The following is a 24,404-nucleotide window of genomic DNA, read 5'->3' as shown; positions in this document are numbered from 1 at the left end:
TGTATGTGCTTGCATGAGTTTATGTGCACTATGTGTGTATAAGTGCCCACAGAGCCCAGGGAGCTTTGAATCCCATGAAGTGAGGTTACAGGCAGTTGTAAGCTGCCTGATGTGGGTGCTGGGAAGCAAACCCAGGTCTTCTGCAAGCGCAGCAAGTGCTCTTAACCACTTTCCCCAAGAAAGTGCTTTTGTGGGGAAGGAATGCCATCTACTACCTAGTTCTTCATACACAATAGATACCCAGTAAACATCTGTGTCATCCTGCAAACTTCATGAAGTATGGATGGCCCCACAATTCAATGAGCCAATTCCTCAAAAACTAATCAACTTCACTCAGGTTGTAGAGGCAGATGGACCTCTGTGAGTTTGAGGCCAGCCTGGTCTACATAGTGAGTTCCAGCCCAGCCAGAGCTACACTGTGAGACCCAGTCTCAAAACACCAAAAAGAAGAAGAAAAACACACCTAATCAACTTATCTTCATTTTCTCTTCCTCTCCTGTTCCCTGCCTCCCTTCCCTTTTTAAAATTTCATGCATAGAACTTCACACAGTATAAACTTTAGTATTAATTTTGTGTGTCTGAGCACAAACTTTGGAATTAGAATCTATGCTTATTTCTGAACTTGGAGTAGTAGATGTTGCAGGAGTGGAAAAAAGATGGAGGAAGAGAAAAGATAAATAAAATATTTCTTCAAGTTTAAAATCCTTCACATAGCACAATCCCATTATTTCTCTAACTACAGTAGGTTAAGTATTTGACAACAGCTCAATAAAATAGCTACACGAAACAAATCACAACAACTCAAGGATAATATATGAGGAGAAACTTATGTTACATACAACAAACACAATGAAAATGTTCTGGCAAGGTAAAATTCTGTTTCTTAAAATCATACTAATAAATAAAGGCATCCATAAGAATGCCAGAATGACACCACAGCTGAAACCCACTGCTGACTGCATCAGTCAGTGCTATAAACGCAAATGCATACAACAGGAAATAAATGATTTGGTACATACTTGTGACAAAAAATTTTTTTGTGAAAGTACAGCTATCAAAGGCAGCGATTTTCTCCTGCAAGACTACGACGAGGATCCTAAAATTAGAGGGAAAACCAGAATGGAAACGTAAGTGAATGTGAAATCCCATGAGCTCAATCAAAACTAAGTTAAATCATAAAGATTTTAAAATAAAACACTTCTTACAACACATAGGGTAGAAATCACATAAACAAGTAAGGGACTGAAAAATCCTACGACTGCAAAAAAAGGTTTTCTCTAAAAATGGTTTCATTTTCATTTATCTTCGATTAAATAAACCAACATTAAGAATGGTCAATATTAATCAACACTTGGCTATTTACTACAAGTAGTGTTCAATTATATTTAAAGTCATAAAATTAAAAATAAAATAGATTTATTTAAACTCTCACATGATGGCTGAATCTCCCAACACATACACACACAGCAAAATCTAAGACATTTACCAATCAAAGGAAGGAAGTCATTTCTGAATGATTCAATACTTAATAATCCATATAAGTAGTAATTTCAGATATCAAGATTTACAAATAATCAGGATAAGAATTTAGAAAATTAGAACTATGTTGTATTAATGGTTTTTGTAATGCTTTAAAGTAAAATTTCTAAAATGTATCACATATTGAATTATAGTTTCCTATTCCTTATAGAATGCAAATTTCCGAGTTTAATGATTATTTCATGTAAAACAAGTAAAGCATTATCATTACTAGAAAATTTATATAATATTAGTTTCAAATTTGAACAAATAAATCTAATTGATAAATGCTAATAACTGACGGGAAAATATAATTTCTTTATTTAAAAATGCAACCTTCAGCAAATTTTCTTGTGAAATATTAAAAGTTTTCATTTGCTGATGCAGAACTCTACTAAGTAATTACTATTACACTTTTATATCTTTATTATTATTCAGCTGGCTGTGTTGAAGACTTCTCCATTGTTTACTGCATTTTTTCTTGTCACTAAATAATAACTTCTTATATGCTTATATGTGTACTTGTGTATCTCCATAGAGGAGATAATATGAAACTTTAGGAACACTTAACAAATGGAGTAAACTCCATTTGTGTCTGATTACAAAGTAGCACCCGAGTGTGTTTCCTTAGTTAGTGGTTATCACGTTCGCCTCACACAAAATAACACCCTAAACCATATCACACCCTTCATCAATTCAAAATACTCAACACTTTCATAGAAGAAATGGCATTTTCACATGTAAATATTATTTACCAATATCTGTATTGATCCCTTATACACAATACCCATCATAAAAAATATTGAATAATGGAGCACACAAAAAAGAAATGATGGGCTTAAGCACCAGTGTGGAAGAGGGGACCGAAAGATTGTAAAAGCCAGAGGTTGGACAGAACTGGAGAGAAACAGTGTCTTCTGGGCAGGACAGGAGCACTGCCCTCATGAACTCACAGCAGCTGTGGCTGCCTGCACTAGAACAAGCCTGCCAACATTCTAGCATAGGATGGGGACAATCTGAGCCCCACTCCTAACTGAGCAGTTATGGACAGGTGCTAGCTTCTGGGTGCAAGACAGTCAGTTTTCCTTAAGGGTGCTGACCACACTCCAGTGATGGTCTCATATTCAGAAGCATGTAAGCAGCACAAAGTGGAGTCCGTGGTTTATTTAAGACAGGAAATGGGGGGTTAAGAGATGGCAGTAGGCCCAGGAGGAGTTGAGGGTGACTATGATCAAAAGACATTGTATGAAATTCTCAAAAGAATTAATAAAAACATTTTGGATAAATAAATTTTTTAAATTTTTAAACAGGATAGATCGTAATATAATATTGAACTTTTTTAGACATTTATTAAATAATTTACTATGAATAAAACGCTATTACAAATAAAACAAAAGAAAGAAACTGTGGCCTATGACTAAAAATCAATAGAACCTTTTCAGGTGTGATAGTGTACACCTGTAATTCCAGCATTCAGGAGGCTAAGGCTGCCCAGACTAGGTAGGTAGGTAAGAAGGAACGTAGGTAAGTAGGTAGATAGGTAAGTAGGTAGGTAGGTAGGTAGATATAGATAGACAGATGATAAATGATTGATGATAGGTGATAGATGATAGATAGAAGATTAGATAGATAGATGATAGATAGATGATTGATAGATGATAGATAGATAGATAGATAGATAGATAGATAGATAGATGATAGAGACAGACAGATGATAGAAAAACTGTTTCAAGAATAACAGCTACAGCAGCAGCAACACACACACACACACACACACACACACACACACACCCGCACACACGCACGCATGCAAAAACTCAAAAGATTTAAGGAAGACGTAATAAAATCCCATGCAAATAAGCCCTAGAAAGGAGCCCCACTTTAAGAGGCTCAATACTTAAAGTGCTTGCATGAGGACTGCAGTCTGGATCCTCAGAATCAACATAAAGGCCAGGTGGGTATGGCAGCCTGTCTGTAATTCCAGCCTCAAAAGCAGAGACAAGGGATTCCCAGAGCAAGCTGGGCAGCAAGACAGTGGTATCAGTGAGTTCTAGGTTTGTCTGCGAGACCACTCCTCAACGAGAAAGGGGAAAGCCATAGAGCATGACTCCCAATCTCGGGCCTCCACATGCATGCAAAACTATAAAACATGCACGCACGCGCGCACACACACACACACACACACACACACACGCGCAAATACAAGGAGAAAAGAAAAAGGAAACCTATAATCCCAGCAGCCGGAAGGTTGAAGGGTTGAAGGGGGAGTTTGAGGCCAGGCTGTACTATATAGTAAGACCCCATCTCAAAACACAAATGAAACAACAAAATTCTGTGCCGTGTATTCCACCCCACTCCTCTAAAAGAAACCTGTAGCTAAAAACAAAACTGCATGTGTGGCTAGAATGAGCAAATAAGAGAAAAAAGAATTCACAACTCCTATATCACTGATACTCATAGTGATTACACGGACCAAGGACAAATGTTACAAACTACTGCAAGTCAGACAACCTAATGATTAAATGTCTACAAAAACACAAATTATAAAAAACTAGTGCCAGTAAATTATGATATGATATAAATAATTTGGTTTTAAAAACTAGTTCCACAAAGAATTTTAAAACCTGAGTAACTTTATACATATAAAATAAATTGAAGGTGTTCAATTCCTACCAAAAAAGTAGAAAGATTTTTTTTAATACTTAGATCGATAACTCATCTAGAACTGATGGTGGTATAGAATTCAGGATTTTTTGTCCTGTATTAACATCCAAGTACAGGAACAATCACCAAAAACACTGATTCTGCAGTGGTGCCTTGGAAACTCCTCTATTCATGCAGAGCATCTGGCCCTGGATTCTATTCTCTTGCTAAATTCTCTTTTTGTCACATCAGACCTTACAAACTACTGCACAGTAGCTCATTGTGATCAAATAGTAACCAAGCAGTGACAACACTGAAATAATTAACCTGCCACCCTAGAAAAAGTTCTTTACTATGGGATTGTTTACTGTGTGTGAGAGTGTGTCTCTGTCTCTGTCTGTCTCTGTTCTCTGTCTCTCTGTCTCTGTCTCTCTGTCTCTCTCTCTCTCTCTCTCTCTCTCTCTCTCTCTCACACACACACACACACACACACACACACACACACACACACACACAAAATATCCCTTGCTTCTTCAGATGTGGGCAAGTTTCCTGTATATAGTCTAGGTAGGCCTCAAACTCTGGATCCCCTGTTTCAGCCTCCCAAGGGCTGGGATTCTAGGCATGGGCCATCAGGCCCACCAGCTATATACTCTTTTTGAACATCTCTAATTCAAGGTTCTATGAGTATGGGTCTAAGCATCTGTCACTAAATTTGTTCCTTGAGTTGTAATAGATTTTTATGCTAATTATTATGTTAAACTTTAAAATTTTTACATTGTGTTTGCTAATTTTTACATGAGTAATTACAACTGATTTCAAGTAAATATAATGCTAAATTGTTAATATGAACAATTTAAAGTAGCTTCACAAATCTAAGGATTAAGTCCATCAAGTTCTCAGAAAAATACACAAGTATGAATCTCCATAACCTACACAATGTCCTGTCCTGAAAGTCACAATCCTCCCACAGCCTGGGGCCTAGGATTTCAGTAGGCTACTACACCCAACTCATTCTTAGAGGTACTACCAAACTAAAACAACTAAGGAAAAAATAGGCAAAACTGAGCATCATAATTTCAAAAGAACTTTTGTGCTTCAAAGAATACAATCAATAAAATAAAAAGATAATTCGGGCAAAAGACTTGCAAGTAAAATCTAGAGGGCTGGGACTTTATGTCAGTGGGAGAATGCTCACCCATCCTACACAAGACCATGTATCTGATTCTCAGCAATAAAAGGAAAAAAGAAACTTATCCAAAATATATAAAAAGTATAGGGACCAGGCCAGGCATGGTGGCGCACACCTTTAATCCCAGCACTCAGGAGGCAGAGACAAGGCAGATCCCTGTGAGTTCAAGGCCAGCCTGGTCTACATAGTGATTTCCAGGCCAGCTGGGGCTACCGTAGGACCCTGTCCCAAAAAGACCAAAAAAAAAAAAAAAATTATGGGGGCTGAAAAGATGGCTCAGTAATCAAGAGCACTTGCTGCTCTTGCGGAGGACCAAGATTAGGTTCTCAGCATCCACATCATGTGGCTCACACATCAAGGACAGCCTGGGCTACACAGTGAGATTCTGCCTCAGAGAAAAATGGGGGTGGGGACAGGTCTGGGGTTGCAGTTCAGTAGGTAGACTGCTTACCTATCATGCAGGAAATTTTGGGTTCAATTCCCAGCACTGCATAAAACTGTGCATGGCAGCAGTGTCTATAATCCCAGCACTCAAGAGGTAGAGACAGGAAGGTCAAAAGTTCAAGTTCACCCTCAGCTACATAGTAAGTTGGAGGATACATGGAGTATCGTGGTATACAAGAAACCCTATCTCAAAAGAAAAAAAAAATCATTGCTGAACTTAACAAGAAAAAGACAAATTAGCAAATTCAAAATGGGCTTAGAATCAATAGGTATTTCTGCAAAGAAACAAAAATTGTTAATAAATACACAAAGATGATTAATGTTAGAAAAGAAATGCAAATCAAAGCCATAATACATTGTCAAGGCTGAGACAGGAAGACCAAGTTAGAGGCCAGCCTGGGCAACTTAGAAAGTTGTTGTTGATGATGATGATGATGATGATGATGATGATGATGATGATGATGTACCACTCCACAACCACTATGATAGCTGTTAAAAGGGACAACCACTATGACAAAGCCGTAATTTTATTTTATTTTATTTTATTTTTTGGTGGGGGGGATCTTTTTGAGACAGGGTCTCCCTGTAGCCCCAACTGGCTTGGAAATCACTATTAAACCAGACTGGCCTTGAACTCACCAGAATCCGCCTGCCTCTGCCTCCCGAGTGCTGCAATTAAAGGTGTGCACCACCACACCCAGCAGAGCCATAATTTTAAAAAGAACACAGACCACTTGCCTAGCATTTGTGAGGCCCCGAGTTCAATCTCTAGCAACACACACACACACACACACACGCAGGCATGCACACACCAGTAACAAAACTGTTCTTAAAAGAGGAGGAAATCTGGGCAGCTGATAAATGAAGGAATGTGAAATGGGCATCCTGTGCAGGAGAAAATTAACAAATGCTTGGTGAACGAGTTCTGAAGACAGGCTCAGTGAGGTGGGATGTGAAAACGGACCCATGAGACACAGGAACTTGGGACCTAATGTAAGCTGGAAAAGGACAAATGAGAACGCCTAATTTGAAAATTTAGTGTATTTAGAGGCTAAAAAGATCTGGATGACAGCGATGCCCAATGGCGTAAGCCTGTCATCCCAACTACTCAGCAGGCTGACTTAAGAGAACCAAGGGTTCACGACCCGCCTGGGAGACAGAGTAAGCTCAAGGCCAAACTGGGGGGACCTAATGAGATTCTATCTCAAAAACCAGAACTGAACAAAGTCTTGACCTGTACCACAATGGTGGAGCACTTGCCCAGCATGTATGAGGCCCTGGGTTCAATCATAAGCACTTAAATAATGACGATGATAGTGATGATGATTACACACGTACAAGTGCACCTGCAAGGAAAGAGTAACAGTCACCAGGAAGGGGGACGTTAAACACAGTGACTCAAGCCTAGAAGCCCAGCTCTCACAAGGATCACAAGTTCAAGACCAGATAGGGCTATAGTGTGAGACCTTGTCTCAAAAAAGAAAAAAAGAGGGGCTGGAGAGACGGCTCCACAGTTAAGAGCACTCAGTGTTCTTGCAGAGGACCCAGGTTGGATCCCCAGCACCTATATAGCAGCTAATACCTGTTCTTACCTCTAGTTCCAGAGGACCCTACACCCTCTACTGGCCTCTGAGGGCACTTGCATGCACATGGTGCACTTATATACATATAGGGAAAATATTCATACACATAAAATAAAAATAAATAAAATATTTTAAAAGAATGAAAAGAGAAATAGGGGGAGTTGACAGACTGCAAGGGTGGGAAGTAGAGATATAGTGAAATGGACGTTTTCCTCTGGTGCTTCTGAGTGAGCACCAACACATGTCACAGAATGAGCTCTCTGTAGATGCCTCAAGTTTTCCTTATTACATCATTAGTTTTCACCTACTTAACTATGATGTCCTTAGAAAAAATATTCTTCCTGTTTAACCTGTTGTGTTTGTATGTATCCATGAATATATAAACTTATGCTCTTCATAAAATTTGGATATTTTTAAAAAACCTTTGTTCAGACTGGAGAGATGGCTTAGTGGTTAAGAGCACTTCCTTCTCTTCAAGAGGACCCAAATTTAATTCTCAGGACCCACATCAGATGGCTCACAACCTCCTATGGGACATCTCTGGCCTCTGAGGGCACCTATATGCATGTGAATATAACCCTACACACGTATATATAATTAAAAATAAAAATAAATCTTTAAAAAAATTTTTTCACCCAGGCATTGTGGCACATGCCTTTAATCCCAGTTCTTGGGAGGCAGAGGTAGGTAGATCTCTATGAACTTGGGGCCAGCCTGATCTACACAGCAAGTTCCAAGCCAGTTAGGACTATAAAGTGAGACCCTGTCTCAAATTTTTTTTCAGATATTTTCTCATATATCTGGCTTCTCATTAAAACTTCTGATAATGTTTCATTTGTTCATGGGCTCCAATAACTTTTCTCTGTTTTTTAAATATTTCTTTTTCAAACATATAATTTCTTTTCTACTTTTAATTTTTTTTTAATTTTTTATTTTATAAATTGTTTTTATTTTATGTGTATGCGTGTATTGCATGCATGTAGGTAAGTGCACCTGTGTTGTGCAACACCCACAGAGGTCAGAAGAGGCTGTTGGAGCCCCTGGGGCTGGAGTTACGGACAGTTGTTAGCTGCCATGTGGGTGCTGGGATATGAACCCAGGTCTTCTGCAAGAACAACCAGTGTTCTTAACTGCTAAGCCATCTCTCCAGCCCCCTCTACTTTTAATTTTTTGAGAGAATGTGTCATGTATCCCACATTGGCCTCAAACTTGCTGTGTAGCTGAAGATGACTTTGAACTTCTCATTCTCCTGCCTCTATATCTCAAATGCTGTGGTGTGTGTGCCATCATGCCCAGCAAACTGCATCATTTCACCTGACCAATTTTGAATACCTATTACTCTACTGAAACTTTGAGTCAGTACAGTCATAAAGATGTGTTTGGTGTGTTCCACCATCATCTTTGGACACCAAGAAGATACATCCTTGAATATATTTGAAAGTTTTTCTTTTAGGTGTTTTAAGTTTACCAACTCTTTCTAATGTGATTGACATACCTGGTCTCAGTTCCCCTTCATGATGTAGAGTGTTTTTTTTAAGATTGGAGAAGGTTTCTTTCCCCACTGTCCACTCTTAGATTGCTTTGTTTGGTCCCCCATCAGCATCTGCCTGCATCTAAAGCACTTCATCCTTCTCCTTAATTTTCTCTTTTGACTTGTACTTTGATTTACATCTGTCCTGCTACACCAGCTGATCCTTACAACCTACCCTGCACCAACTTTCTCAAATCTACACCTTAATCCAAATAAGAGGACCTGTCCTGTAGAGCTGATCATCACCACATTCACTGTATTCTAGTCCTCTGATGTGAGCAACTAGAAGACCCTACACTCACTGTGGAAGAATCCATCTGATGACAGAAGGGAAAATGTCTAAAAATATTATAGTTGCTTTGTTTAAATTATTCAATTACTGATCCCTCCACATAAAAAGGTGCATATTCTTCCTCTCATGGGGCAAGTGGGGAGCTCATTCCTTTCTGGCATCAGCATGGAGCCCTATCATCAAAGTCAGACCCAGAAGCACTTGACAAGCCTTTGATAGAATTCCTTGTGTACAGTAAGTCTCAACGTGAAGCTTGTGAGTTAGGAAAACACAGTACCCACTCTACCCCTCAACACCTCAAAATCACCCTGGGAGAATAGGCCCAGAATAAGCGCTGACCTTCAAAGCAGCACCTTCAGAGGCTAGTGGCTGGTCCTCGGAGTCAGTGCTGCCTCCCTGCTGCAGGAGGGCTTACCCCTCACCTACCCTTTACTGAAATTATTCATTTGGAGACAGATTCCCCATAGTTTCTGTCCCACCAGTCTTCTTCACCTCAACTTTGTCAGGTTACTGCATACACTCCCGATTAGTTATAAACTAATGAAGAGCTATGGTGATTTCATATGCTACGCTTTCCAAAAGCAAATTCAGATACAGTTAGCTACACTCATCTCTGGGCAATCAGAATCTTTTCTATTAAGATCCTCAAGTGTTACCATATACATAGTCTGCTATTAATTTCTGAATGATATGCAATTACAACTTAATTTCCTCTCTAATTTAAGCTGAAAGATAATTTAAACAAACAAGAGTCAGAGTTTTGTTGCTGCTCTATCTGGATTTTTATGGATTAATAACATAAGGAAATTGTAAAAAAAAATCTAAGTCTTCTTGATCTAGCTCATCTCTTAGAATGTGATAATGTGTTTTATTAGTACGTAATCTAGTATGAGACAGCAAGGACAGTTTCTTGGGATAAATGTATTATCTAATTGATCCAAACCTTCCCATACACTCAGCTTTTTTTATGATGTTGAGAAATTTGGTGCCACAGGCTAAGCATAATACACTGGCAGTAGTGTGCTGAACGGTTTTTCTGCTTCCTACAACTTTGAGGGTTTTTTTCCTTGAATTTGAATGTGACCATTAGTGTCAAGTCCATATTTTCTTTGCATTTCTTACATATATCTTTTTTTGTTTATGGTGTGTATGTTTGATTGTTTTTGGACTGCTGGGGCTTGAACTTCGGGCCTCACACATGTTAGGTGAGCTCTCTACCACTGAGCTATAGCCCTAGTATTTCTTTTTTAAGCAACTCATTAAAATATAATCTGAGACTCTTCATTTGTACTGACTGAAGCAGAAGAGAATAATTTATGCCACATGTGTTGGCTTTTTAAAATTAGTCTTTGTGTGTTTTGTGTGTGTGTGATGTGTGAATGTGTGTGTGCGCTCATGTCAGTGGACACATGCATGCCATGCCCTGTGTACAGAGGTCAGAGGACAGCCCAGGGTATGTCCTTGCCTTGCACCTTGTTTGAGGCTGGGTCGCTCTTGTCATTTCACCATGGTGTACGTCAGGCTAGCTGGCCTGAGAGCTTCCAGGGACTCCTCTGTCTCCACCTTCCATCTCCCATAGGTATACAGGGATTACAGACCTTGTACTAAGTGTCTGGCTTCTATATGGGTTCTGGGGATTCAAACTAATGTTCTCAAGCTTGCACAGCAAACACTTTTACCCACACAGGCAGCTCCCCAGTCTCATGTGTTTGTGTTTTTGATTGTAGAAGATGTACACCTTGTGCCTAAGACTTTGATCAGAGTACTTGCCATCTCAAGGTTTCTGTGAAGAGTGGACTGCTAACGTTTCTTTCTCCTCTAATAGTCTGTGGTTAATATATCATTATCATGAGAATTCAGGTAGTTTAATTTACATTTGATTACTTTCTCACAATTTTAAAGAGGGGAAACCCATGGGCACGATGAATCAGGTATTATTGATCCCAGTACTCTGAGTTCAAGGCCAGTCTGGTCTACACAGCAAATTCCAGGCTGGCCAGGGCTATATATTGAAACCTTGTATTAAAACATTTAAAGAAAAAAAGAAAAGAAGGAAAATCAACCCAATCCCTGGTTTAGTTCCGTTGTGAAATGTGAAAGCATAGAAGCAGGTCAAATATGGTGGCTCCTACCTAAAATCCCAACTAAAGATGCTGGGCCAGGAGGATCATAACATGAAGGCTAGCCTGCCTAACCTTAGCAAGACCTTATATCAAAATAATGTTTGGGGTAGGGGGGGAATGTTAGCTCAAGGGTAGAACACTAGCCTAGCATGCCCCCAAACACCAATACAATCCCTAGAACCAGCCAAACAAAGTATTGCTCTCAAAACAATACTTAAGGGCTAGAGATGCAACTCAGGGGTAGAGTGCTTGCCTAGCATATACACAACCTGGGTTTGACTCTCCACTGGCGGAAAAAAAACACACGTACAGTGGCAATACTCCACTTTTCTGTATTTTCTGAGCTACTATTTATGCTGTTCCATTTTGGTTTTGTTTTTTTTTGGGGGGGTGTTTGGCGAGATTTTTTTGTTTTTGCCTTTTTGAGGTCTCCCTGTAGCCCGAGCTGGCCTGGAACTCACTCATAGAGATCCTCCTACCCCTGCCTCCCAAGTGCTGGGATTAAAGGTGTGCACCACCACACCCGGCTCTATTTTGTTTTTTAAATGATATTCATATCTCACTACATTGGATTCACAATTCATGGTTAAACCTTTAAGTCTGAAAATATTCAACAAGAAATCTTAATTATTTCATTAGACAGAACTCCAAATTTTTATTCAATGACTCTACATCATGAAATTGGTAGAGCTTTGTGTATCCAGGAGGTATATTATTATTTGAAAAGAAATATGTGAAAAATACGTACCGCTTATTGCAGTGAAGATCATAAATGGGTGTTTTAAACTGAATGGACTTGACCATTTCCCCGGTACGAAGTGAATACAGATCCACACAACAGTATGGTGGTGTCGTACTAAAAGAAAAAGCATTATTTTTAAAAAGGAGAAAGGACAGCACACCAAGCATTTACTTAACATTCTGTATTAATGGCAACAAAATTTAAAAATTCACACAACTTTCCGACATATAATGAAAATAATACAGCACAGATAACTCATCTTAAGAATGCAGAATTGATACTATACAGAAGAAAAATATGATTTTTATAAACAGATGCAGAAAAGTATTTCATAATTTTCAAAACTTGTTAATGATAAAAATATTTCCTTAATATTCCTTAATACCTGATAAAGGATTAAAATAACTTTAAAATGAACAAGAAAAATTAATGAACAATGCGAATAATGCCTATGTGTAAAATACTACAAAGTCTGACCCTAAAACAAAGTGCTGAGTGAAAAGGCTCATTATCCCAACTTCAGTTCAGCAGCGTGGCAGGTTCTGTGCAGAACTCAAAGCACGCAATTTACAAAAGAGTAAGCTGTCATTATTTGCTGAAAACGTGACTGCAGGCATCTACAACTCAACGTGAAGAGAAAGACACACACAGATGATCCAGACAATAAAGACAAACTACTGCAACTGATGTGGCTCATCAAGGCCACTAGATGCACAGTGAACACACAGTTATCATGAGAGCTTCTGTGATGAGAAATCTGAAATTTTATAGCAGTACCATATACATAAGCGTTCAAAATGCCAAACTACTCAATATCATGGATTAATTCTAAGGAAAGATTGGCACTTCATTTGTTAAAACAAAAATAGATTTTATTAAGTCTGACAAAATAAACAAAACAACAACAACAACAATAACAACCAACCAAACAACAACAACAACAACAACAAAAAAAAAAACGTAGCCTGAAATACTGTATGGACATAGTTAAAATTTTACCACAAATCTACCAGAAGCCAGGTGTGGTGATACACACCAGTAATTCAAGCACTCAAAAGATGAGGCAGGAAGATCATGAGTTCAAATCAACTTTGGATCTACAATGAGTTTTAATCAGCCATGTCAGAAATAAATAAATACAAAAATACATAAATATGTAAATAAATAAATAAATAAATAAATAAATAAGGGCTAGAGAAAGAGCTCAGTGGTTAAGAGTGCTGGCTATTCTTGCAGAGGACTGAGGTTCAGTTCTCAGCACCCACATGGTGGCAAACAATCATCCCTAATTCCAGTTCCAAGGATCCATTGCCCTCTTCTGGCCTCAGCAGGCATTGTATGCACAGGTGCACTTACATACATTCAGGCAAAACACTCATACACATAAAATAAAAATAAATAAATCACAAAAAGCTTTTAAAACAATAAATTTGTTAGTTAAGAAGAAGGAAATAGGTGATATACACCTTTAATATACATAAACTGTTGAAGGTCCTGAAATAAACTCACACTTTTCTGAACAGTTAACCTGTAGCTCCAGCTGGCCTGGAATTCACTATGTAGGTCAGGCTGGCCTTGATCTCACAGTGATTTGCCTGCCTCTGCTTCCCAAGTACGGGACTAAAGGCATGCACCACCACGCCTGACTTTGATCAGCTAATTTTTTCTCAAAGCCATAACACCATTAAATTATGACAATCACTGGATAAAATCTTGCTAAAAGCACCATATTATACTCTAAAATTAACCGAAAATGTGCTGCAGATCTAAAAAACAGCTCTGGCTGGGCGTAGTGGCCTTTAATCCCAGCACTCGGGAGGCAGAAGCAGGCAGATCTCTGTGAGTTCAAGGCCTGCCTGGTCTACATAGTGAGTTCTAAGAAAGCTAGGGCTACAGGGAGACCCTGTCTCAAAAAGACCAAAAATAAATAAATAAATAAAAAATATAGCTGGGCGTGGTGGCGCACACCTGTAGTGCCAGCACTCAGGAGGCAGAGGCAGGTGGATCTCTGTGAGTTCAAGGCCTGCCTGGTCTACATAGTGAGTTCTAAGAAAGCTAGGGCTACAGGGAGACCCTGTCTCAAAAAGACCAAAAAAAAAAAAAAAAGACCAAAAAAAAAATAATAACAGCCCTGCTATATAGGGTCTATAATGTCTGTAACCCACTTCTTAAATAGGAAGAATATATGAAAATACTTGCACAACAAAATTAAATGCTTTTTAACTAGCAGATATAAGAAAATGAAGGCAGAAAATTCCATGTTCTGAAGAGATATCTGTAAAACATATATCTGAGAAAGGGTTTGTGTTCAAGTATAAAGAGTTATAATTCAATAATGATGTATTTAACTCTAAAACATAAGCACAACAGGGGCCAGAGAGAGAGCCTAGTGGTTAAGAGCACTTACTGCTCTTACAGAGGATCTGATCTCAATTCCCAGAACCCACATGGCAGCTCACAACCACCTGTAACTCCAGGCGATCCAATGTCCTTCTGGCCTTTACAGGTACTTGCACACATATATGCATACTCATACAGGGGCATACACATACCCATAAATAAAAATAAGTCTTTAAAAAATGAACACAACATTAAAAAAGACACTCGACCAAAGAAGACACACATAGCAACTAAGTAGGCATGATTTTCTGCATAAGTGTCAGAGAAATGGAAACTAACAATTATACACACTAGAATGAATAGAATTCTTTTCTTGGACTTTTCTGAGATAGGGTCTCCCTGTAGCCATAGTTGGCCTGGAAAATTGCTTTGTAGACCAGACCTATGCCTCCAAAGTGCTGGGATTAAAGCCACACCAGACAGATTAAACAGAATTTTTAAAGTCTATAACACAAAGTATTAGCAAGTATTAAAAGTCACTGAAAGTCTCACACATTACTAGGAATACAAAATGGTGTAATCATTTTGAGAACACAAATTATCAGTTTCTTTAAAAAGTAAATATACCTTTCCTAAGTCACTAACTACAAAGTGTATTAACCACAAAACCTGAAACAATTAAATGGTCATCAGCAGATGAAATGATGGAGATATCCTGATTCAATAAAATAGTATTCAGCAATTAACACAAGATAAATGAATGCAATAAATTTCTAATATACTTAATAAAATACAAAATAAATAAAAGGTCTCATACTGTATTGATTTCTTCTCCATATGATAATAAACAGCTCTAGGAAGAAAGAGTGCCAGGTGGCCTGAGGGACTCTGCAGGGTGGTGATAATAATATGGCTGGACCATGATGACAGTGGATATCACACTTTACAAACAGAACAACTGATGGGAGAGAAAATTTCTAAAATCTTGAAACTTCATTCCTAAAACTAACAAAATGCAAAAATCTCCCTCAAATATAGTCTGGTCCTCTACTGACAAAGGAATGATTTAGCAACCAATGAAAGAAACTAACAGTTTGCCTGAACTGAGAGGGAAAATTCAACATGTCACTTGCAATAATGACTGCAACTCTACACACTAGAATTCTGACCATTTCACTGGCCCATCTAAGATTCTTCCAAAAATCTCCCCATGGGCAGAAATAATGCTATGAAGGCTCATTTTAGTACTAAACTGAACAAGACTAGGCAGAACTACAAACTCTGTGTATACATCGGAGAAAGCACTTACTCAATGAGTAATAAAAACACTAATCCTTTAAAGAAAAAGCTTCTGCAAATTCACACATTCATAGGACAGTCTGCATCTTCCTGCCAATGACGCGACTGTGTGCATGCCCGACATGCCCTTTTGTTCAGTGTTTTCTCTTTTGAAAAGCCTTGCCCATCTGTGTGGTGCACTACAAGACAATCTTAATTTTCCTCATGGGAAGCTGATGAGAAAGCTTTCCATAAAACATTCCCTGTAATGTGCTGCACCAAAACATGGAGCCATGAAACAAGCTTTGCATTCTACTTTGCTACATAGCACACAGTGACACCAGAAGAGAGCTATACAGTATAATCCTCTGACAGCCACAAAGCTATCCAAGCTTTGGATAGACTGACACATTTAATGGTACATGTCTGGCATTCAAACACAATGTTTTTCTTTTATGTCTAATTATGAACCCAAATAATTTCTTTTATCATTTCTTTTTTGCTTTTTTGAGACAGGGTCTCCTATAGCCCCAACTGTCCTGGAACTCACTATGTAGACCAGGTTGGCCTTGAACTCACAGAGATCCGCCTACCTCTGCCTCCCAAGCACTGGGATTAAAGGTTTGCATCACCATGCCCAACTCCCTTAACCCAATTATCTTAAACTCTGAATAATCATATATATCATAAATTTGGGCCTAAATTCCAAAATTCAGATCTAGTTATACAAACTAACAGTCTACATCCCCACAGAATTTCTTACTCATTCTCTTTAGTAACCAGAAGGCTGAGCTTCCATTATGATCTATGTCACCAAACACTGAGTCACAGGCATTTGTTATAAAAGGCAATGGAAAAGATGCAGATAGGGATCTAGTTTCAATCTTCTACATGCCCTTATTCAGTTTGACCAGCACTATTTATTGAACATGCTCTCTTTCCTCCAGTGCGTATTTTTGGCTCCTTTGTCAAAAATAAGGTGGCTCTAAATGTGTGGATTTAAATCTGGGTCCTCAATTATATTCCACTGATCAATGTGTCTATTTTTATGCCAGTACCATGCTGTTTTTATTACAATAGCTCTGTAGTTTGGATCAGAGACAGTAATGCCTTCAGCAGTTCTTTCATTATTCAGGATTATTTAGGTTATCCTGGGTTTCTTTATGTTTCCATGTGAAATTTAAGATTTTTTTCCAATTTCTGTGAAAAATTGTGTTGGAATTTTAATGGGTATAGCATTGAATTTGTAGGCTGCTTTTGGTAGGATGATTCCTTTCACAATACTAATCCTAACAATCCCTGAGCATCTTCTGGTTTCTTCTTCAATACCTTAAAAGTTTTTGTTCATTTGTTTATTTTCTTTTCTCTTTTTCTTTGGTCTTTTTGAAGCAGGGTCTCCCTGTAGTCCCAGCTGGCCTGGAACTTACTATGTAGACCAGGTCGGCCTTGAACTCACAGAGATTTGCCCAACTCTGCCTCCCAAGTGCTGGGATTAAAGGTGTGCACCACCAGGCCTAACCAATATCTTAAAGTTTTTATTGCACAAGTCCTTCACTTCCTTTGTTAGATTTATTCTAAGATATTTTATGGATTTTTGAGGCTATCAGAAATGGGATTACTTCCCAGATTTCTTCTCAATATGTCTGTTCTCAGTATATAGGAAGACTAGTGATTTGGAGGTATTAATTTTAAATCCTTCTACTTTGATGAATATATCAGTTCTAGGAGTTTTCTAGTGGTCTTTAGGGTCTTTCATGTATAGGATCTTATCATCTGCAAATAAAGATATTTTGGCTTCTTCCTTTCCAATTTGTATCCCTTTATCTCCTTTTTGTGTTATTGCCCTAGCTAAGGCTTCAAATACTACATTACTGAGGAATGAAGAGAGTGGACATCCTTGTCTTGTTCCTGATTTTAATGGGAATGCTTTCAGTTTTTCTCCATTTAGTACGATGTTGGCTGTTGGCTTGTTCTATATTGCCTTTATTATGCTGTATTATGTCCCCTGTATCACTAAGTACTCTGACTTTTATTGTGAATGGATGTTGGATTTTTCTGCATCTAATGAAATAATCACATGATTTCTGTCCTTGAGTCAGTTTATATGGTGGATTACATTTATTGACATAAATATTGAACCATCCCTCTATTTCTGGGATAAAGTCAACTTGATCATGGTGGATAATCTTTTTGATGTATTCTTGCATTTGGTTTGCAAGTATTTATTGAGAATTTTTGCATCTATGTTCATCAGAGAGATTGATCTATAAATTTGTTGAATCTTTGTCTGGTTTTGGCAATAGAGTAATAATGGCTTCATAGAAAGAATTTGGGAGTGCTCCTTCATTTTCTATCTTAAGGAATAACTTGAGGAGTATTGGTATTAGTCCTTCTTCGAAGGTTTGGTAGAATTCTGTGCTGCATCCATCTGGTCCCGGGCGCCTTTAAGTTAGGAGATTTTTAATTACTATATCTCATTGGTTGTTATGGGTGTGTTTAAATTATGTCATTTTGATTTAATTTTGGTAGGCTATACATATCTAGAAATTTATCCATTTCTTTTAGATTTTCTAGTTTAAAATACAGATTTTTAAAGTATGTCCTTATGGTTTACTCAATTTCCTTCAAGTCTGTTATTATTTTTTCCTTTTCATGTCTTAGGATTGATCATCTGAGTCCTCACTTTCTTTTGGTTAACTTGGAGAAAGGTTTGTCAATATTGTTAACCTTTGAAAGAACAAACTCTTCATTTCATTGATTCTTTGTATCATTTCTTTTGTTTCTATTTGATTAATTTCAGCCTTGATTTTATTTATCTCCCCCATTTACTATTTTAGATTATTTTTTTCTTGGTTTTCCAAGACTTTTAAGTGCATTATTAATTTATTTATATCAGATATTTCTAATTTTTTATGTAGACACTTAATGCTATAAATTTTTCTCTCAGGACTACCTCCATTTTGTCCCAAAGGTTTTAGAACGTTGTCTTCATTTTCATTCAATTCTAAGGAATTTTTAATGTCCTTTTTTATTTCTCCCATGATCCAATTTTCATTCAGTAATGTGTTTAGTTCCCATAAATCTGTGTACTTTTCCCCATTTTTATTGTTGCTGCTATCTACCTTTATTCCTCTGTGTTCAGATAAAATACAAGATGACATTTCAATTTTCATAAATTTGTGGAGACTTGCTCTGTGTCCTAATATGTGGTCAATTTTTGTGAAAGTTCCATGGGCTGAGAAGAAAATGTATTCTTTGGCATTTGGGTGGAATGTTCTGTGGATGTCTGCAAAACTCATTTGATTTATGGTGTCATTTAACTCCAGGGTTTCTCTGCTTAGTTTCTGTCTGGCTGACTTGTCTATTGGTGAAAGTGGGGTACTAAAGTAACCCGCTCTCATTGTGTTGGAGTCAAAGTGAGATTTTAGAACTAATAGTTTCTCTTATGAAACTGAATGCCCCTGTGTGAGGAGTATGTATGTTTAAGATTGTAATTTCTTCTTAATGGATTTTTCCTTTAATAAGAAAGTCTCTTCTAACTAGTTTTAGTTTGAAGTCTATTTTGTCAGATATTAGAACAGCTATACCTGCTTGTTTCTTAGTTTCATTTGCTCGGGATATTTTTTTCCATCCTTTTACCCGAAGGTTGAATTGGTCATTGTTGGTGAGGTGTGTTTCCTGGAGGCAGCAAACTGATGGATCCTATTTCCTACACTTGATCTTAGCCAAAAGGCCGAGAAGCAATGGATTCTATTTCCTAATCCAATCAGTCTGTGTCTTGCTCCTGGGGAGTAGAGGCCATTAATATTGAGAGTTATTATTGACCAATGTTTATTAATTCCTGTTATGTTGGTCTTACAGTGTTGCTTTCTTAGACCTCTTTTGGTTGACTGTTTGGGGATAATCTAGTCTTTGTGCCCTCTTGAAAGTGTTTGATCTTCTCTTGTGACTAAAGTATTTCATAGAGTATTCTCTGTAGAACTGGTTTTGTAGACATAAATCCCTTAAATTTGTTTAACAAAAAGCTTTTTTCTCCTCCTTCAATTACAACTGAGTTTTTCTAGGTATAGTAGTCTGGACTGAAATCTGTGTCCTTTCATGACCTGTATGACATTGATCCATGCCTTATAGCTTTCATAATGCCCTTTGAATGCACTTTGAAAACTCAGCTGTTGGGCTAGAGAGATGGCTCGGAGGTTAAGAACACTGGTTGTTCTTACAGAAGACCCAGGTTCAAATCCCACCACCCACATGGCAGCTAACAACTGTCCATAACTCCAGTCCCAGGGGATCCGACAGCCTCTTCTGACCTCCGCGGGCATTGCACAACATGGGTGCACTGAACTACATGCAGGAAACACACATACCCATAAAATAAAATTTAAAAAAATTTTTTTAAATTTTAAAAAGTCACCTGTTATTCTGATGAACCTACCTTTATATGTGACCTCATCTTTCTCACAGCTTTCAATACCTTTTCTTTGTTCTGTATGCTTAGTGTTTTGACTATTATATGATATGGGGAGTTCTTTTCTGGTCCTATCTACTTGGTGTTCTATATGCCTCTTGTATCTTGATAGGTACCTCTTTCCCTATGTTTGGGAAATTTTCTTGTATGATTTTATTAAAAATATTTTCTTCAGGACTGGAAAGATGGCTCAGTGGTTAAGAGCACTGGATGCTCTTGCAGAGGACCCAAGTTTCATTCCCAGTACCCACATGGCAGCTAACAACCATAGGTAACTTCAGTTCCAGGGGATTCAACACCCTCTTCTGACCTCCATGGGCACTGCATGATATGGGAGCACTTACATACATGCAGACAATACACTTATACACATAAAATAAAAATAATAATTTTTTATAAATATTTTTAAATGTTCTTTTTCTGTGCCTCTGACCTGGGTTTCTTCTTCTATGCCTTTGATTCATGTGTTTGGTCTTTTTACAGTGTCCCAGAGGTCTTACATATTCCATTCCTGGCTTATTTTAGAGTTGACACTTTCTTTTTTTTATTTTTTTTTTTAATTATATGAGAGTATTGCCTGCATGTATGTAAGTGCACTCATATCATGCAATGCCTGCAGAGGTCAGAAGAGGATGTCAAATTATTCCCTGGAACTGGAGTTATGGGTGGTTGTTAGTTGCCATGTTGGTGCTGGGAATCGAACCTAGGTCCTCTGCAAGAGCAGCCAGTGTTCTTAACCCCTGAGCCATCTCTCCCAGCCCTTAGATTTGACATTTTCCTTGACTGAGTGATCCATTTACCCAAGTTTGTCTTCAAGATCTAACAGCCTCTGTTCCAATTCCTCCACTTTTTTTTTCTTTCCTCTAAGCTTTTCATTTGAGTTTGAGTTTAAGTTTTATTTCAAATTGGTTTTTCTTCAGAGATTCTATCTCTTTACTGAATTCTAATTTCATGTTTTGAATTACTTTAGTCATTTCATTCAACTTTGTGTTTTCACAGTCTTCTTTCAGTTTTTTATTCATATCCTCTTTGGTTCCTTGAACATATTTGTACTTGCTATTTTGAAGTCATTGTCTTGTGCATTCACTTGGTCGTTATTCTAAGGAAACATTATGATGGGACTGTTCGTTTCTGTAGTAGCCATATTATCTTATTATCTTGGTTATTCATGTTGTTTGTGTGGTTTTTTTTTTTTTTCAATGAGACCTAGGCATCTGGACACGTGTGGTAGTATTTCTTGACATAGGTAAGTGATCTGGTCCTTGTTGAATGTTTTATCTTTGTTTTTTTCCCCAACTTGTCAGGGTATGGTCCAGCTGAGTAGTGTTTTGTATTCAGTTTTGGGGCAACTTTATGTTAACATGTAAATGGGGTGAAAGAAGATTTGCTCAGCCACAACTGGAGGGGTGTGCAGATCTGGGATGGGATAGGATCCCCATGATTTGAGGAAGTCTAAGAGCTAAGATGGCAGGCATTGGGGAGTCTCAGGGACAGAGCTCAGGATCACAAATCTGGAGTAGGAAAAGGATCCTGGAGATTCAGGCTGCACTGGATGGAGAGTAACTAACCTTGCTAAGTCTAGACAGGAAGGCAGATCCAGGATGGGATCAGATCCCTGTGACCTGAAAAAGTCTGAGAGGGGAAGGATCCCAGAGACCCAGGCTGGGCTGAGAGCTGAGATCCACATTTGTACCCTTGAATCCATACACGTGAACTGACTTTTCAACTGTTGCTTACTAACTACCTGGCTCTAGTTCATACCTGTCTTGGAACACTTAATTCTCAACAGTTCTTCACGCTGATTACAATCACATTCTCTCACCTAAAATACACGTTTGTTACTTTGTAACCTTGTGGTACTGTGCTCATCAGGGAAATTACAGGCTCTTCCAGCCATAACTGATTCAACGAAAACTGTGCTTAATACTCAGCATCTAGAATAAGGTGGCAGTCTTAAATGGACAGACACTTTAAGATAAGTGTCATAAATGTCTTTAAGACATACCTGAGCTAGATAAATGGAGGCACCTGACCCAAGGACGAACTATTTACAAGCTGACAGAAGGGTTACAGGTATACTCAGACACAAGCAGACCACTGTAACTAAAACTAGAAAAGTTCTCATATAACTGTATAGGGAAGATTTTTAATTCTAGGTGTCAACATTCACTAAGCTGAGGCAGAAGAGCACCAGCTCTAGATCAGTCTAGATAGCAAAATATTTTCTCAAAAATAAATAAATAAATTCCTACAGAATTATAGGTAACAGTGGCATACACTACTGTCATAAGAAAATATATCTAAGGGGGTTAAATGAATCAGATTAAAATACTTTTTTACTGGTGTACATGCATTGTACATAATGCTGGGTTGCACAAAGACCAGTTCTTTCAAGTCTATCATTACATTGATCATTTTCTTCCCTCCCACTCTCCCTATCAGCCCCTCCTCTAGGCTCATCCTTACCCCAGCCTCCCTTCTGCATTTACATCTCATATACATTATATATAACATATATAATTTTGTGGACCTATAAAAACATGCAATATCTGTCTTTGAGCTTGGCTTCTCTTGCTTACTATAATGATTTCCATTTGCAATCATTTCTCAGAAAAATTATATAATTTTGTTTTTCCTCATGGTTGAATAAAACTCTATTTTCTCTACCCATTGATCTGTTGATGGACACCTAGGCTGATTCCATGACTTGGCTGTTGCAAACAGTGCTGCAATGACTAAACACAGTTGTGCAAGCAACTCTGTGGTATGTTGCCTCAGAGAGCTCTGGGTAAAACCCATATAGTGGGTTTCTATGGAATTCTATTTTCAGTTTTTCAGAGACTTCCATATTGATTTTCACTATGGCTGGATTAATGTTATAGTCTTACCACCAATGTTTAAGGGTTCCCTTTTCCCCACATCCTTACCAACATTTGTTGTTTTTATTTATGATAACCTTTCAGATTGGGGTGAGATAGAATCTTAGTTTTAATTTGCATTTCCCTGAAGGCTAAGGATGTTGAACATTTTCTCATGTGTTTATTGGTCATCAACACCTTTTGCGAACTGTCTGATCACTTCATTAGCATATTTACTGACTGAGCTGTTTTGTTTTGGGTATGAAGTATTTTTTTAGTTCTGGACATATTCTAGAGGCATGAACCTTCTCTCAAATGTGTAGCTGGCCAAGACATTCTCCCAGGCTGTCTCCTCACTCAATCATTCCCTGTGAAGTACAAAAGCTTTCATTATCTGGGGTCAGAATGAAATTATATTGAATAATACAGACGCAAACAGTTAACAAAAATTAGCCCAAATCCTCAGAAGTGAACAAAACTAATACCTTTTTTCCAATACTCTACTCAATGAATTTATATTAGCTATGCACTCTGTGCCAAGAACTATGGACAAAATGGAACAAAACTGAATTGTGGGGTCAATAAATAATACACAGAGACATGGGGGTGTGGCTCACTAGTAGCATACTGCTCAGCACGCATGAGGCTCTGGGTTTGGTCCCCAGGAGGAAAAAGAAAAGAAGGGGGAGGGGAAGCAGGGACACAAAGGATTAGAAATGATCTGAGAAGGCTAACTCCTTTTGATGATGGACATAACAAAGTTCACAGACTGTCATGAGGGTCACAGGTGTATAAAGACAGTATGGCTGAGAGTAAAAAAGACGAGCAAGGGCACATAGTGCCAGGAGCAGGGAGATGTACACCACAGTGTCAGCGAATGGTGACATAAACACTAGGAAGACAGATACATGTTTTTTAAATACCCTTGGCTGGAGCTATAGCTCAGAGGTAGAGCCTATACTGACCATGTACAAGGTCCTATGTTCAAACCCCACCATCATAAGGAAAAAAAAGGTATGAACACTATGTACAAGACAACAACCAAAAACATACAATTTAAGAAGGAAAAGGGGCTGGAGAGATGGCTCACCCATTAAGAGCATTGGCTGCTCTTGCAGAGGACCAGGTTCAGTTCCCAGCACCCAAATGGTGGCTAACAACCATAACCATGTCTAGAGTATCTGATACCCTCCTCTTTTGGCCTCCTCAGGCATTGTATGCACATGATGTATTTATATGCATGCAAGCAAAACACTCATACACATAAAATTAAAATAAATCAAAAATTTTTGAACAAAATAAGATGTAGAATGACAGAAGATACTCAGTGTCAACCTCCAGCTGCCCCCCCCCACAAACAGGTGTGGTCGTACACACATGCATTACAACTCT

General features: G+C 38.1%; 1 protein-coding gene across 11 annotated transcripts in view; it reads right to left on the bottom strand.

The window, feature by feature from the left end:
* Positions 1–24,404, bottom strand: part of Bcas3 (BCAS3 microtubule associated cell migration factor) — a 602,200-nt gene that overhangs the window by 459,844 nt on the left and 117,952 nt on the right. For all 11 annotated transcript variants that reach the window (XM_029568114.1, XM_008842646.2, XM_029568116.1 and 8 more), the window contains exons 8-9: positions 12,075–12,182; positions 1,020–1,096 (exon numbers count right to left, since the gene is read on the bottom strand). In XM_029568114.1, the coding sequence (XP_029423974.1) occupies positions 1,020–1,096; positions 12,075–12,182 (185 nt within the window). The remainder of the gene's footprint in view (positions 1–1,019; positions 1,097–12,074; positions 12,183–24,404) is intronic.

The sequence above is a fragment of the Nannospalax galili genome, unplaced genomic scaffold, assembly GCF_000622305.1.
Source record: "Nannospalax galili isolate Female #2095 unplaced genomic scaffold, S.galili_v1.0 scaffold879, whole genome shotgun sequence".
Taxonomy (NCBI): Eukaryota; Metazoa; Chordata; class Mammalia; order Rodentia; family Spalacidae; genus Nannospalax; species Nannospalax galili.
This window is presented reverse-complemented; position numbering and strand designations above follow the sequence as displayed.